At 40.5% G+C, this 17,820-nt stretch overlaps 1 protein-coding gene and 1 long non-coding RNA gene across 24 annotated transcripts in view; one reads left to right on the forward strand and one right to left on the reverse strand.

The window, feature by feature from the left end:
- Window positions 1–16,742, reverse strand: part of LOC128325655 (uncharacterized) — a 44,372-nt gene extending 27,630 nt beyond the window's left edge. Inside the window, exon 1 of the long non-coding RNA XR_008307537.1 lies at window positions 16,135–16,742. This is a non-coding gene — a long non-coding RNA (uncharacterized LOC128325655). The remainder of the gene's footprint in view (window positions 1–16,134) is intronic.
- Window positions 1–17,820, forward strand: part of MAGI2 (membrane associated guanylate kinase, WW and PDZ domain containing 2) — a 953,479-nt gene that overhangs the window by 642,661 nt on the left and 292,998 nt on the right. For all 23 annotated transcript variants that reach the window (XM_053251292.1, XM_053251285.1, XM_053251284.1 and 20 more), the window contains one exon: window positions 16,220–16,299. In XM_053251292.1, coding sequence (XP_053107267.1) covers window positions 16,220–16,299 — 80 coding nt within the window. The remainder of the gene's footprint in view (window positions 1–16,219; window positions 16,300–17,820) is intronic.

Here is a 17,820-nt window from a genome sequence, read left to right on the forward strand (position 1 = left end):
AACGTATTCCCCTAATTCCAGCCTAAATTGCTGTGAGTCTAGTACTAGGCAGTCTCCAAACCAAGGTAGTTATAACTGTCCCATTAAAATTAATAAGATTAATCTAGTCATTACTAGCATGTCTCATTTATTTCAGTGGTGCTTAGTCATTACTGACTTAGTTTGGATAATTCCCACTGTGTTTTATTTTGCTAACATTTTTTGTAGCAAATATGTTGATTTTTCCATCAGACTGATGAATGAAATAAGTCATTGTTCCAGCTCTCATTAATTCTATCTAGGGAGACCATTTATTTATTTAATTATTTATGTGAAATATTTCTACCCCACCCCTCCAGTACACTACTGCTTGGAGCGGCTCACAACATTAATAAAATAGATACAATATAAAAACAAAGACTAATAAAGTCAAATAGGTTAAAAAAACTTGTGGTCTGTAGCCATCTCTCATTTTCCATTGTCCATTGTGAATTTTAAATATTCTTTTAAAAGCATATATGGCAGTTGAGGCAGTGAATGCTGGTTCTTTCAGTCAAGATTTGTTCCTAAATTTAATTAGTTATTTCACATTATAATTGCTAAGAATTTTTTCAAGCCAGGGAAAGGCCCCATGATAGCCCATGGGCAGGATGTGGTGCTGAAGGAAGAGCTACCTTGTCCAGTTTCCCCTTTGATTGCATCCATTCTCAATTGCTTCCTCTTTACTGCAGTTGCACTCAGTGGGTGACATCCAGACTGATTTACGCACTAAAGTAATTTAGGAGTTAATTTTCAAGACTACTTATTTTCAATAGGACTTCTGTCGAGAATTTGTGTCTGATCCTGGGTTGCTTCATGAAAATTTAAGCCTAAATGACAAATGGTTGGTTGGGTGGTTCCTTTCTTCCTGGATTGCTATTCATATGCTGTATTACTTTACAGACAACAGGCTTAACCGTAGGTTTACTGCAAGGCTTTACTGTGAGTTCAAGTTTAACCACACAAACACACAAAGATGCAAAAAGTTGATTTTTTTTACTACAAACATAAATTGGGCTAGGCTCTAATGTGCAATGAAAAACCCAAATTGTGTGTGAAGTGCTCCCCAATATCTCGCATGGACTTTGATGCGACTGTGGCACACCCTCCATTCCAAGCTACTGCACATGCTCCATCTGGAAATGCTCCTGGCTGTATATATATATTTTTAGAAATCCACCTATACATTTCCACAAGCTCAAATTAGATACTGTGGACAATGCTGTGGCTTTGATCTGGCTAACCATAGGCTTCTAGCCAAGGAGATGGTTAGAATGTGCATAGCTAATGTACTGATTAGTTAAAATGATGTTACTCAGAACTTTAAAAAGTGATTTTTAAATGAATATATATGCTGGGAAATAAGGAAGTGTGGAAGTATAATAATGCTGAAATATTTAACAAATGTAGAATACAGAAAGTTGAAGAAGAATATTCATAATTATGTAACATGATATCAAGGGGGATAACATGATATCAAGACTAAATAACACTAAATGACATGAATGATATCAAGCAAGGGAAGAGTTTGTGTGTAAATGCAAGAAGTCTCATATTCAGTCCCTGGCATCTCCAGGTAGAGCTGAGGAAGACTCCTGACTGAAATCTTGGAGAGCTGCTGCCAGTCAGTGTAGAAAATACTGAGCTAGATGGACCAAAGGTCCAACTTGGTGTAAGACAGCTTCCTATGTTCCTGTGTTCCTATGACAATGTTGACTGACATCTACACTTAGCACTCTACTGGTACAACAGCATTGACTAGGGATGTGTGAATCGATTCAGGTACAAAATGATTTCTACCCAAATCTAACTGATTTGGGTGATTTGTAGACAGAACAAATCATCCCTGTGCTCAGTTGCCCAGATTCAGTTTCAAAACAAATCACCCAGATTCAGACCCTAAAAAACTGGGGGATTCAGATCTCCATTTTGTGGCCACAGTGGGTTGGGATGCAAGGATGCTACCACCCAGATTTCAAAGAAATTAGGCAAAGGGATTATTTTTAACAATTTTTTTAAAGTTCACAAGTTTTTAAGCTTTCCCCCATAAGGAATAATGGGGAGTTCAACAGCCTTATAACTCTACATGTGAGGCACCAGGGCGGCCCAGAGCAGGTTGTGGTGGGTAGTAATGCCCAATGGGTGCAAGGAAGCTACCACCTAGATTTCAAAGAAATTTTTTAAAAATTGAAGTTAGTGTGTCTTTGTGGCAGATTTGGGGCAGAAAAGGGGTTCCAGGGGCAGAAGAGTGGGTCGGGTGGTAGTGCCCCAAGGGGTGCCTGCTACCACTCAGATTTCAAAGAAATTGATGAAGGGTGGTTTTTACAAAAAACCCACCAAAATGAAGCTGGTGCATCTTTAAGCTTTTTCCCCATAGAGAATAATGGGGATTTCAGTAGCCCCTTAACTCCATTTGAGAGGGGCACCAGGGTGGCCCAGAGCAGGTTGTGGTGTAGTGCACATAGTGTGTCAAACACCCCCAAAACCCATAGGGTACTGGGTTTTGTTGTTTTCAATGTCTGAAGTGTTCTGAGAGTAGATTATTTGGTTGTAAATGAGTAGATTCCAAGTTCATTCATCCTTTTGCAACATAGAAGATTATGAATGAACAAAGATGAGCAGTGATAGTGGATTCTAACTCCATTCATCATTTTGCACCAAGGATAATGAATGAACAGACCATGATGACATCCAGTCCAGCAATGTGCTATCATGTGAGAAGGAAGGGACATTTTCCACTAATCTCCCTTCCCTATGAATATTTCAAGGATGTGTTTTTCGGAGGCAGAGTGGACTACAGAGAAAAGGGGAGATTTGTAAAAATTGCCCTTCCCCGCTTGCATTATAGTGAAGCAATAGTCTGGATGTCAGCACTGTTGACCAACACAGTGCTATTGTGGATTTCAGCCATTGTGTCTAATGTATACTGCATGTCCAGCTGGATACTGCATGATCCAGCTTACACAAAAAGCTATACAGGTAGACCCCATTATCCATGGGGTTTCCATTCCCACAGATTGCCGTGGGTAATGAAACTGCAGATAATGAGGTATTGAGTCTATGCAATCACAAGGGTTAGGTTCCTAGACTCAAAAACACCCCACAAAGAGGCCTTAAAAACTGCAAAAAATTGGCCAAATAAAGTACCCTACCATGCCCGGCGGGGCTCCTGGCATCCAGCAATGCCCCCCCCAAGTCCCAAATGATCCCCCAAAGTCCCTAAAAGTTGTTCATTCCCCACCCCTTTTTTATTTTTTGACTAAATGAGCCACAAAATGGGTCCTCTGGATGAAATGGTGGTTGGAAATGACTTCTGTGATCATTTTAGCCTTCTAGCAACTGCAGATACATTGGTTTTAATCCTTTCATATCTGTGGATAAGGAGATTGGGTGTCTATTTACACCTGTGGATACACGAAACTGCAAATAGCAGTTCCGCATATAACGAGGTTTGCCTGTACAATGTGATTTGTGGAAGCCATCAAAATAGACTCTTGGAGGGGCTTTCTGTCACCTCAGAAGGGTGATAATTTCCATCTTCTTCATGCTAAAAATTCTGTTCTCCACTATCTTTTCTCATTCGGTTCTTCTGCTTCTTTTTGCTTGAAGTACCCATCACATCTAAGTGATTTCCTCCCTAATGCATGTTAAGTGTAATGTTTGCAATTGTTTATATTTGCAGACCTACTCATTAACCATCTGAGTAAGCATTCATTTTGAATTGGCTTAAGTCATTGTAATAGTCTAACCAGTCTTTATTAATACAGCCAATGGCCAGAATTACAAAAATAAAATCATTTAGAATTAACAACTTCATTCCGAATAACACCACAAATATAACAGAATTTAGCAACATTGAGTAAGTTCTCCTCTTTACAATCCTTTAAAATTAAATTTAAATAATCAGTTTCAGTTAATCCTGGAAACAGGATAAGTTGAGGTGAAATGTATTTCTTCCTAATATCACTGTAAAATTGGCAATACAAAAGAACATGAGCCGTCGTCTCAACTTCTCCCGATCCACACGGACAAACACGGCAATGATAAGGAATATTTTGGAATCTCCCCTGCAGCACAGCTGTATTCAAGGCGTTACAACGGGCCAAAGTTAAAGCCCTACGAAATTTAGGTACTGTAAGAAGAGATACATATCTGACTGGGGAATAGCTTACAGTTTCGACATTCAGGAAAACACCCCTAGGAATTAAACTCCTGTCAATCTGAGATTCCATATCGAGAATCCTTTCCTTAAGTCTGCCCCTAGCCTCCTCATAAGGCAAACTAAGGATGGCTGCAGGTGAAAATCCATAGTACTGCAATCTCGCTTCAATAGCTTCCAACCAGGCTGAGCGATAAGAATCTTGAAAAATCAATGAGACAATACCAATAGGCCTAAACATCAATTTGAGCCAATAGCTCAAAATGAAAAGCCATGCCCAGGCTTCAACTTTAATCAATCCTGCCTCAAGGCGCAGCACTACTCTGGGCACACAGCCAGGTACTTGAAAGATGTTTTTCAGAAAGGTTGATTGTATTGCCTCAACTTTCTCGAAATTGGAGTATAGCCCCAACTGAACACCATACAGTAGTTGAGCCCTTACCTTTGCATTAAATAGTTTGATGGCTGCTGGGACATACTGAGCACCTCTAGAGCGGAAAAAGGACTGGATCAAATTAGCACTTCTTCTTCCACTCTGGATAACATAATCTCTGTGCAGTAGTCGTGATCCAGTAGCAGAAAAAACAATCCCGAGATATTTGAATTGTTTCACTTGTTCAAGTTGGACTCCATTAAAAAACCAGCGATGTAAAATAGGACGTCTTGCAAATACCACAATTTTAGTTTTGGAACAATTAACTTCCAGCAGATTCAACTTACAATAATCATCAAGGGCACGCATAGCTCTCCTTAAACCCACTTGAGTTCTAGATAAAATTACCGCATCATCAGCATAAAGCAAAATGGACAAATGTCTTGTGCCTAACTTAGGTCGATGGTGATGCAGTTGATTCAAGTGAGCGATCAATGAATTAATATATAGGTTAAACAGCAAGGGAGCCAAAATGCATCCCTGTCTAACTCCTCTAGATACCAGTACTTCCTTAGTAAGATGCCCAACTCTAGAACAACGAACTCTGATCCTAGAATTATTATGAAGCTTGCGAATGAGGCATAGAAGATGACGATCAATTGTGGATTCAGACAGCTTAGACCATAATTTATCACGCGGGATGAGGTCAAATGCAGCCCTAAAATCGATAAAGGCGGCAAAAAGAGCAGCCTTATGAGCAAGCACATATTTCCCAACAAGATGTTGAAGGATTAAAGCCGGATCCAAAACTGATCGATCCGCTCTAAATCCAAATTGCTCATCCGATAGAATGTTTTCTCTATCGCACCAATCCACCAATTTGCCATACAGATGCCTAGCATAGAGTTTAGCAATAGTACTAAGTAAACTAATTGGGCGATAGTTCTCTGGGAGTCTCCTATCTCCCTTTTTGTAGATAGGAATAATGATTGCTATGCCCCAATCACTCGGGATCTGAGTGGTTCGGTCTATAAAAGTGAATAGGGAAGCTAAAACAGGAGACCACCAAGCCATGTTACTCTTAAGTATCTCTGCGGTAATATGGTCAATACCTGGGGCTTTGCCTGATTTCAACTGGGTAATAAGAGCATTGATTTCACTGCATGACACCGGAGGCCAGTCTGATGATGGAGCCGAAATGTCTGTTAAATGGAAGACTAAATCGTCCTCCTTTTGGAATAACTTCGTGAAATGTTGCTCCCAAACTAATGGGGGGATTACATAATCAAAAAGAATAGAATTGCATCGTAACTGACAGGTAATCAGTCTCCAGAAGACTGCAGAGTTTCTAGCTTTAGCTGCCATAATTAATTGATTCCAGTCAGCCATAACTGCTTCGCTCTTTTTGCGCTTTATAAGAAGTTTATAAGCTTTCTTCCTATCCATCGCCTCAGCCAATGAGGTAGAGGTCAGAGTAGTTCTGTGGACCAAAAGGGCAGCAGTAAGTTGGTGTTTAGCTTTGTAACACTCCTCATCAAACCACCCATGGGAGCTTTTTGAGATCCCACCAGCTCCCCCAGGCTTTGGCCGAGTAAGAATAGGTTGTAGGGTCTGTATTATTTTGTCATAAGATCTTAAAAAGTCTGGCCCAAGTTCACAACCACCAGATAGTATAACTGAGCGAAGCATATCAATGTTACGAGACGTCAGTAAGGAGTCCACCCTAGCACCCAAACTATCCGACCATCTCACCCGAGAGGGACAAACCTCCAGATCAGAAGTGGGGGTACAAATCACATCCAATTTAGGTAAAGTATCAAAATTTAGGAGTAATTCCCCCGGGAGGTGGTCACTCTCACACCGGATAACAATTCTAAAATTTACCAGCTGAGTAAAAAGCGAAGGTGAGATAGCCATATAATCAATTGTTGAAAAGCCAGCGCTAGACCAATATGTATATTCAGCTGGATAATCACCATATATTGCCCCATTAAGAATATGCAAGTTTAGTTCATCAAAAGTTTGTAATAGGCATAGCCCAGCAAAATTTCCCTTGGAGTCCTTAAATTGACGAGTTAACAGTGGGTATTGAATTTCCCCATCAAATGAATAAGATTTAAACATAGCAAATAGTTTTTGATTATTATCAGCCAGCCTAGCATTGAAATCGCCGGCAATTATCAAATGCGCTTGAGGATACAAACATTGGAGACCTTCTATGTATAATTTCAGTTTAGACCATATTGACTTAATGCAAACAATCCGATTCAAAGGTGGAATGTATACATTAATGAGTAATAGGAGCAAGGCCTTAGCTTTAACAAGAAGGGCCATAGCAAACTGGTCACAACTCGGTAGTAAAAGACATTCAAAATTAAGAGCAGTGTTAACTGATATGCAAAGACCACCAGTCGCTCTACCTCTATTCACTGGAGGAGTAGCTGCAAGTGAGAAGGTAACAAAAGTCTAATTTCATGGTGAATGGTAAAGTATTTATGTAATAAATTTTTCTCTACCTTTATGCCACACTGAATTTATTACTTGAACACAGTATTTCAGGGGGATGGTACCTCAATTAGTGGCTCAAAGTTTCCAACGTCAGTGGTGATAGAGATTCTAGAGCTCCTTGAATGTTATCAGCATGCCATAAACAAATAAATTGCCCAAGTCTTTTTAGCCATTACCATTAGGTTGGTGGATTCACAATTAACTGGTAATTTCATTAACACTGCATCATGGTCAATTGCTTTTCTTAACATAAAATTGTGGCATCCATTTTCCCTAAGTATTAATCAAGTTGTGAATATATTGCAGTTGTCTATATGGCACAGGTCTCATTGGGTTAACTAGCAGAAATTGCTTCATTGAGGTTCTGGATCCAGCATTCAGGTGAGATTACATTAGATTCATTATTTAGAGAAATAATACATAAATAAGATGGATCCCTGTCCCCAAAGGGCTCATAATCTAAAAAGAAACATAAGATAGATACCAGCAAGAGTCACTGAAGTTCCTGTGCTGGGGGTGGATCGGGCCAGTTACTCTCCCCCTGCTAAATAAAGAGAATCACCACGTTAAAAGGTGCCTCTTTGCCAAAATAGCAAAAGATCAATTTAACTGCATTCGAAGAGAGACATTTCAGTGGTTGGATAATATGTGAACAAAAGAGTACGAGAACTGGGGCATGCTAAACAGATTAGGAAGATTAGGACCTCATTGACCTTCCTGGCCCCGTCCCATCTTGGCAGAGACTCATAGATGACACTTCTGGAGCTTGCCTTCTCTCTTGCCTCTCTTCCTGCCATACTGAAGTTCTGTAAGCCTTGGCCACTTGTGCTCCCTAAAATGTCTCCTTGCTCCACCTGTTCCTCAACAATATTTAAAAGTGGTTTAAATATAACTCCTTCATCCCATGTTTATTGTATTCATGCACAGAGTAAATTAATTGTTCACTGTCCCCTTAAGCTGCAGACTACCCACCCACCCACACACACACACACACTTTCCTTTGGACTAAAAGAAACCCTGCTGCACGCCTGCATTAAGAGCCTTGTCAGGGAATTGTTTAGTTACTACTGCCCATGTAGAGTCTAGTACAATAGTTAAGTGCAGCAGACAACACACCAGGGAGCCCCTCAATATTGTAGGTGCAAGAGTGTGGCAGGTAGAACTCTCTAACAAATCATTCTTGGCATCCTCACCAAAATGGAATTGGGGGCAGGGCCGTAACTATAATAGGGCAAGGCAGTTGTCTGGGGGCCCAATGCCTTGGGGGGCCCTCCAGAGACAAGTCACATGACTGACTCCCCCAGCCCTACACCCACCCGGGCTTCCTTGTTGTATTCATCCTCCGAAATTGATGTACGTGTTAAGACCTGGAGCTACCAGAACAGCATGTCTTTCTCTAGTACCATTAAATGACTTGCATTGTCCTCATTTCTTTACTTCATGAGCTGAGCTTCAGTGAGGGGGTCCCATTTTAAAATCTTGTCTCTGGGCCCACTCCAACCTTGCTATGCTCCTGATTGGGGTGTGTGTGTGAGAGAAGGGCCATGATATAAAAGAAGTATAAAACCAATATAAGTGTGGACTGCAAGTAAGGTCTTTGGCTTCCATATTTGCCAGCTCTGGCTAAAACAGAAAACCCCTGTTGCTGTGTAGAGTGAGCTTTCCAAACTAATTAGTGAATTCAGTACTCAAGCTTTTGGAGATGAGGCTAAGTGGCGTTTTACTGAATCTTTTTTCAAATGATGAGGTCAGCTGGATTTGTGGCTGTCAGAACAGCAGCCAACCAGGAAATAAAAAGTTAATGGCACTGAAATAATAATCCCTTTCTGGGTCCTCTCCTTGAATCCTTCCACTGCATCCTCTCTGCCAGTGATAATTTGCCTTCAATGAATGCCTTGAGCGGAATGCCTTGAATGAGTGCATGAGTGGCACAAATGCCTTCAATGAGTGGGTGAGCAGAAGGTGACATTTAGAAAATAATTCTTGGTTTCCCCTTTCAGGACTTTGCTGTAATTGAAGTTTCAGGATTGGTGAAGGTTAAGTTTGAAAAGCGCAGTCTAGAAGTAGAAAGCAGGTGGGTGCTATGAGATCAGAGGAGAAGAATTTGGAGGGTTATAATTGCTCAGACTGTGCCTTGCTGTAGTACAGACTGAATGGCTTTTCTTCAGCCAAGACCAAAAAAACTATACAGCAGTGTGGATGTTCATAGATTGAAACCAATTGTAACTTTTTAAAAATTATTGAAGTACATTTGTAATGTTACAAAGGCAATAGGAAATGCCATATTTACATTGCTAGTCATAGGATTAACATTCCTACCTCTAGAACCTGAATGTTAAAACAAAATCAAGATCAAGCCATAATATATAAAACCTTACTAAAACAGCCAGATAAAATAAAATTGTAATAGTAAATGCTGGTATTAGTTGGGTGTTTAGTGGCTATTTAAGTAAATAGATATAGTTATGGTACCAGATCCCTGGCTGTGTTTAGTTACTGAAAACCTAAAAAGGATTTATAAGGTATCCCTCAAATCATAGAATTGGAAGATACCAGAAGATCATGCAAGACCCATCCATACACACAAGCTTCCCATAAAATCCAATAAGCCACAATCCTGAAAACATATGCAATACAGTAATAGCACCAAATGATTGATGCAGGTGATCACACACTACTAGAGGGGGGAAATCTCACAGTCACTCCCAGTCACCCTTGGAATTCCTTCTCTAGACCAAATAATGACAATCGAGGAAAATGTTTTCCTCACGACTTTTTTCCTGCTGAAACTAATCACATTTTTTCCTGCTTGGGTACAAATGTGAAATATAAGCAGACGTTATATAGTCTGTGGTGGATGCTGTGGTGACTCCAGGAAAAATCTCCAGATTTTCATCTTTTATTCACCCAAATGCTGCCACTACCTCCCTTTTTCCTGAAGGGCACAGTAAGAAGGAAATTTCTTTTAACTGAATTCAGGAAAGGGGTATCATCATCTTCCCCGTGCTCCTAGGATGAGATGAAGCCAGCTTCTCCATGACAATTTGAATTAACTGGCAACTAGCTTCTCCAAGCTTGCAGGCAGGAAACTCTCTCAGCCTTATCTTGGAGATACCAGGGAGAGAACTTGGAACCTTCTGCTCTTCCCAGAGTGGCTCCATTCCCTAAGGGGAATATCTTACAGTGCTCACACATCAAGTCTCCCATTCATATGCAACCAGGGCAGACCCTGCTTAGCTAAGGGGACAAGTCATGCTTGCTGCCACAAGACCAGCTTTCCTCTCCTATCTGTGGACTAACTGTGGACTTTGAGAATGCACCAAAGCATTCTGAAAGGACATTAACCCCTTTATGCCACAAAAACAATGCATAAGTCTCATTTTCCCTTTCCAAATACATAGGACTTGCAGGGTGGAAATAATAGGTGTGGGGGATTTCTCATTTTGGATGGAAATCTGGTGCATTTGTGGACAATTCACATTTCAGATAGGGCCACCACAATTTATTTGTTCAAATTTTTTTTTGTTCAAACAGACATGTGCCCATGGATATGTGAAGGAGCCGGGCCCTGAGCCCTGTAGCCCCATGCATTCAGTCACTGAGTGTCTGAACTTGGCCTGTGCATGCTTGAGGGCTATACACTAGGGATAGCAGGATGTTCCAACCGCAAACTGGGCCATTTTAGGTATTCAGAGCACAGAACAGAACTCCCTTCAAATGAAGGCCCTGTTCTAAGTTCGGAACGGAACCACCCATTCTGATTTGGAAAAGACTGGGACGTAGCTAATGTAACTCCAGTTTTCATAAAGAGATCCAGGGGGAATCTGGGAAATTACAGGCTGGTTAGCATAACTTCTGTGCTGGATGAACTGATGGATAGCATAGTTAAGGACAACATTTTTAAACATATAGAGGAACACACCTTGCTGAAGGAGAACCAGCATGGCTTCTGCAAGCCTTCCATCACTAACCGCTTGGAGTTCTTTAAGAGTGTCAACAGACATGTGGATAAAGGTGATCCAATTGACATAGTATATTTGGACTTCCAAAAAGTTCTTGAAAAAATTTCCCCACCAAAGGCTCTTGAGTAAACTTAGCAATCATGGGGAAAGGGGACATGTTCAAGTGTGGTTTGGTAACTGGTAAAAGGACAGGAAACAGAGGTTAGGAATAAATGGGCAGTTTTCTAAATGGAGGCAAGAAAGAAGTGAGATTCCCTCAGGGATCTGTCCTGGGACCAGTGTTCTTTAACTTGTTCATAAATGATCTAGAAGTTGGGGTAAGCAGTGAAGTGGCCAAATTTGCAGATGACACCAAACTATTTAGGGCAGTGGAATCCAAAATAGATTGTGAGGAGCTCCAAAAGGATCTCTCCAAACTGGATGAGAGGGAGACGAAATGGCAAATGTAGTTCAACGTTAGCAAGTGTAAAGTGATGCGGGGAAAAAAAAACCCAACTTCACACATACGCTGATGGGGACTGAGCTGTCAGTGACTGACAAGGAGAAAGATCTTGGGGTCGTGATGAACAGCTCATTGAAAATGTTGACAAAATGCACGGCAACTGTGAAAAATGCTAATTCCATGCTAGGGATCCTTAGGAATGGGGTTGAAAATAAAAATGCTAATATTATAATGCCCCTATACAAATCTAGGGTACAACCTGGTGGACTGCTGTGTAAAACAGGATGTTGGACTAGATGGGCCTTGAGCCTGATCCAGCAGGTCTGGTCTTATGTTCTTAACCACATTTGGGGTACTGTGTACAGTTTTGGTCACCGTATCTTAAGAAGAACATTGTAAAACTGGAGAAGGTGCAGAAGGAGACAACCAAGATGATCAGGGGGCCTGCATCACCTTCCTTATGAGTCACCTTTAATTTGGCTTTTAGTTTGAGGCTTTTTAGTTTGGATAAGAGGCAACTATGGGGGACATGAAAGAGGTGTGTAAAATTATGCATGGAGTAGAGAGAGTGGAGACATTTTTCTCCTTCTCTCACAACACTAGAACCAGCAGTCATCCCATGAAACTGAAGGCTGGGAAATGTAGGACTGACAAAAGGAAGTACATTTTCACACAGCACATAATTAATCTATGGAATTCTCTGCCACGGTGGTGATAGCCACTTGGATGGCTTTAAAAGGGCTTGTATGGCTTTAAAATGGGCTTAGACAATTCATGGAGGACAGGTCTATCAATGGCTTCTAGTCTGGTTGCTATAGGCCTCCTCCAGCCTCAGAAGCAAGATGCCTCTAAATACCACTTGCAGGGGATCAACAACTAGAGAGAGGGCATTCCCTTACCTTTTGCCTGTGGAATTCTCAGAGGCGTTTGGTGAGCCACTGTTTGAAACAGGATGCTGAACTAGATAGGTCTTCAGCATGATCCAGCAGGGCTGTTCTTATGTTCTTAATGTTCCGAGAACCATTTTGGACTTCAAAATGATGTTCTTCTGGCCTTTAGATATGCATATAGACAGTTGCATGCCACGTGTGCACAGAGGCCAGAAGAGTGCAATTTTGGAGTCAAAATGGCTCCTGGCATGTTCCAACTCAGAATGCTGTCATTCCATCAAGCCAAATCCTCTGGGACAGCTCGGAGCTTATTTGGGGGTTCTACGGTTTAAAACAAATTATTATTTTAGGGCTCACCAAGGGGGTCCAGTGGTGCAGCCTTGGGGGTGTCTTCCATTCCCCCCCCTTTCTGGCCTTCCTCCGCTCTTCAAAAGGCCATTTTGGCCCATTTTGGGGCCATTCCGGCCCCTCTTCTGGTGGCAGCAGCCATTTTAAAGACCGCTGTGCATGTGCCATAATTCTTTGCATGGTTAGGTCACCCAGGCCACGCAAATGGCCAAAACACATGCATGGTGGCCTCCAATGGTTGCTGCCACTGGAGGAAGAGTGGAACTGCCTCAAAATGGGCCAAAACAGCCCTTTGAAGAACTGGAGAAGGCTGGCAGGGGAGGGGAGACAGCAGAGAAAGCACCCCCACAGCAACCCCAGACCCAGTGGTGAGTTCTGGGGGGGGATTTAACCTTAGAACCCCCGAACATGCTTGAATTTGAGCCGAGCCAGGGATCTGTTCAGGGGGCACAAAACCAAACATGCCCTGTTTGGTTCAGCTCCCATTTGCACTTGAACCAAACCAGGCAAACTGGTTTTGTGGACACCCCTAACCAAATCAAAGCAGCTGATTCAACCTGTATTGAACTGCAATCCGAATTGGGCCAATAATGCCTGATATGGCATTATATGATCACCTGTATATCTTATATATTATTTATTGTGAGGATCAGGCTACATTTTCTAAAGTCACATTTGCTTTTTAAACAACCAGGAAAGCTAAGAAAAGCAGTTTTAAGAATAGTAAGTTGTTCTGGTAAGAACGAATTTAACTACTTTGCTTTCACTGTAATCTTAATTTATAATTAACATCCTCGCGTTAGCCCACTTTCGCCTTGAACATTCATGTTTCTGCCATCTTGAATTGGGGTGGATGACATCATCACAAATTTTGCCCTATGTGTTTCTCATAGCTCTCCCTATGTGTACCTACAGCTGTAGCATAGGAACTTAGGAACATAGGAAGCTGGCATATACCGAGTCAGACCATTGGTCTATCTAGCTCAGTATTGTCTTCACAGACTGGCAGCGGGTTCTCCAAGGTTGCAGGCAGGAATCTCTCTCAGCCTTGTCTTGATATTTGGTTCAGATTGGTTAGGCAGTTCACGTTAGCCCACTTGCTTTTCAAATGTTGGTCCAAATCAGTTCCCACTTGTGGCTCAACCATTCACACGTCTGCCATCTTGAATTGAAATGGATGACATCATTGCAAACCAGGCCATTGAGGTGTTCTTATGTGTCCTTACAGCTGTAGCAGAGCCAGCGTGGTGTAGTGGTTAGAGAGCTAGACTAGGACCGGGGAGACCCGAGTTCAAATCCCCATTCAGCCATGATACTAGCTGGGTGACTCTGGGCCAGTCACTTCTCTCTCAGCCTAACCTACTTCACAGGGTTGTTGTGAGGAGAAATTTATGTATGTAGTACACCGCTCTGGGCTCCTTGGAGGAAGAGAGGGATATAAATGTAATAATAATAATAATAATAATAATAATTATTATTATTATTATTATTATTAATTTGATTCAAATCATTTAGATGTTCTACAAGTTAGCCCACTTGCATCTCAAATATTCACGCGTCTACCATCTTGAATCAGGGTGGATTACATCATTGCAAACTATGCCATTGAAGCATCCCTATGTCTTCCTACAGCTGTAGCAAATTTGGTTCATATTGGTCCAGGCATTACAAAATTGATAGCCACACAGACACACATGGGCACACACAAATACACACACACAGTGGATTATCTCATAGAGGTCATTCACACAATCAAAAACTGTGTTCTACCTGGGTTTGGGAGCTATGTGTGCTCCCAATTTTTGGTTGTGTGGAAGCAAGGTAAGAGGAAAAGCTACCCAGGTTTTCCTCTTACCTTTCTTCCACACAATCACTTCTACCCAGGCTTTCCTCCTAGCTTCCACACAACCGAAAATTGGAAGCACACACAACTCCCAAACCTGGGTAGAAAACAGTTTTTGATTATGTGAAGGACCTAAGCTAAAAATAAATGTGGGTTTATGGTCACAATGAGGAGCTTTGTTGGATGCTGGTCAGCTCCTTAAAATTTAGAAGAAGCCTGAGATAAGGTCATATGACTCTTCTGTGCCTTTTATATATAAAAGGCACAAATTATGTTACAAATTACATCATGTTTGACATGATGCTCAGTTAACATATGGTTATTGATCATGGCATTATATAAAGTAAATATTTTCCTTTATAAAAAATTCTGCAGTTCAGATTTTATTTCAGTATTAAAGATACTGGAAATTGATATTGTCACAGACCAAAAGAAAAATCAATCTACCTATTGAAAAGCAAATCAGCAATACTAGTTAGGATTAAAACCCAGGACAGCCTTATTCCTGCTAATACATTCACACCATTTCCATCATCAGTACAAATCAACAGAAGCCATGGATTTGAATTTTGTTGTTGTTGGTTCTTCATCCTTTACCATCACTAAGCTCTACCCTTTGTAACAAATAGCTTACATGCATTTTTTTAAATTAGCCAAAAAATGTTACATGAATAAAAATCTTAATAATTCAACAGTATATAAGCAGTACATGACCAGCCTCCTACGATGTGTTTACTAAATAAAACATCTATTACAAAAGGGCTGTCGGTGTGTATATGAACAAGGGAATGAGAATGAGAGGCAGAATGTGTTAGAAGAAAGGCACATAAGTATGGAACCAATATAATGTTTCCTTTACAGTTTATAATCTTAAAGCCTTGTATTTGTTATCTGCATAGAATGCAGTTGACTGCTAAAATAGACATCCATTTTAAGGAAGTTTGGTATATAGCTCTGTTTAGCTGTTCCAAGTACCTATTGGGAAGCTACTCTCTTGGTGAACAATTTTGTACCAGTTCAGCATCCATTTCATTGCTGATTCCTGAAAAATCTATTTTGGGCTAAGCTGAATGGGCCATATGATTCATTCAGTTTCTGCAAAACGTACTTTCATCATGGGAGCTGAATTAGAGATATGAAATAGATAACAGTTGGTTAATCAAAGTGTCATTAATCATCCTGTTTTAAAAAGAAACAAAAAACCGAGACTATACACAGGCATACTGCAGTTTGCATCTCCTTCTGCCAGTGTGGCTGTCAAGAAATAATATCCGTATATATTTATGAATCATTTCAGATTAAAATAATTCTGTATCCAAAGACCAACCAATGGGTATAGAAGGCTGCCGGCTGCACCCATTCAGTTGGAGAATGCTGTACATTCCTTTTGCCCTGGATGAGTTCTGCATTTTCAATGAGGTTAACTTGGCAACATTCTAGTTGATTTTAATAAAAATAGCTGCTTTGAGAACAAGGAGCGGAGGCTGCCAAATTTAGAGCTGCCTTGCACAATCACTCTTACACCTCCTTCAGGTCTACTTAGAACTAGTAAGCAAATTAAGTATATTGATTGCAATTTTGTTGCACTAACCTTCCTTTCCTTCGCCTTCATCGGAAGGCATAAACTTGATTCTGTTCAGGATGTGTCTGATCAGGGTAATTTCTTTTCTTTTCAGCCATAACACAAAGACAACATCATGGCTGGATCCACGACTTGCGAAAAAGGCTAAACCTCCCGAAGAGTGCAAAGAAAATGGTAGGCTATTAAGTTTTCATTGCTGCTGCTAAAAAAAAGAGAGTTTTCTTTGTCTGTGGATCATTATAAAGAAAAAGTCTGTAGGGAATGAGGGAAAGGAGGATTTAGTTACTGCTGTAGTTGTCTGTATTGCTCAGTTCTTGGTGTACCATGTATTTCCGCTCCTCCATCTGTAATATCTGTTCTCATGATATTCAAAGCTGAGAATAACAAATGTGTGTCCGGGGGCAGGGGGGGGGGCTGGATTGTAGTGTGTGACTCTTGGTGTGACCCTTTCTTCCCATCATTCTACAATGTGTGCTTTTAAATTTGTACAAAAAGCAATGCCCAGGGCAATTGTTAGCAGGAGTGTAGTATGAATATGATGATGTGATTTGTTTGTTAACGGAGAGTTCTGTGTCAGTTAAGTAGTGCTGTAGCTAGTTTAACAAGCCAGTGTCTAAGAGGGGGGGCAAGAGGGAGGGAGGGAGGGAAGACACGAATTTTACTTTTCTCAGTAAAATGAAATTTTTCTTCTATTGGAATAATTTATAATAGTGAACAATAATTTCCTCTTTCTGATTGTATTATTAAATACTATGGAGATTAGTGTATTTATTGGTAGTGCTACTGTTAACGTGTACATCATACAAAACTGTATACCTTTATAAGCAATCCTTTCCACCCCCAGAATTTCCAATAAAAGAAATGTATATGCAAATTAGGCTGACTTAGCCTTTTTTTAACCTACCATAGATGGCTATTGAGACATTGCAGCTATTTTCTGTTGTTATATTTAGTTTTAATTGAGAAACATAGTCGTGTTTATGTCAACAGTTTTGCTACTAAGTGTCTTATGACCCTCAGAATTATAGCATAAGTCAAAAGCAGACTATTTAGTGAAACCCAGTCTGTTTCACCCACCCACCCACCCTACCCACACAGTTTCCTAGGTGGAAGAATTCCTAAGCCAACCATTCTCCATTTAAGTACAACTGGGAAAGAACATATCAAAACATCCTTAGATAAATAGATTTCATTGTACAACATGTATATCATTCTACTTCAGCTTGTACCTGTAGTTTCTAAGCCTGCCTTAAATAGTTATAATTAATTGCTTTCTCTCTTCTTTATGGTAATTCGTTGCTTGAAAACAACATGTACCCAAGCATTTCTGTTCCCTAAAAGTGAATTTACACACTAAGTTATCATTAGGTGGAAGATAATGATGTTGAACTACATTGTAAGAAATGGGTTTTTTAATCATTTTTAATGATTATATACATTTGTCCTAATTTAAATAGTCTGTTCTCTCATCTTTTTGTCATCTGTCATGTGCTACAAACATGTTTTTCTTTCTGGTTATTTCTCTGGAATCCCTTCCCTTTTATATGCTTCTTGAAATGTGGGAACAAAACTAAATATGACGTTTCAGCCTATGAAACTATATGACTAGTTCAGATCAACTAGTGCTGAGCAGAGTGTCTCCACAATGTAAAGCATCTTGCAGGCAATGTTTCTAACAAAGAAATGTAAAAATCA

This window comes from Hemicordylus capensis, chromosome 5, assembly GCF_027244095.1.
Source record: "Hemicordylus capensis ecotype Gifberg chromosome 5, rHemCap1.1.pri, whole genome shotgun sequence".
Lineage (NCBI taxonomy): Eukaryota > Metazoa > Chordata > Lepidosauria > Squamata > Cordylidae > Hemicordylus > Hemicordylus capensis.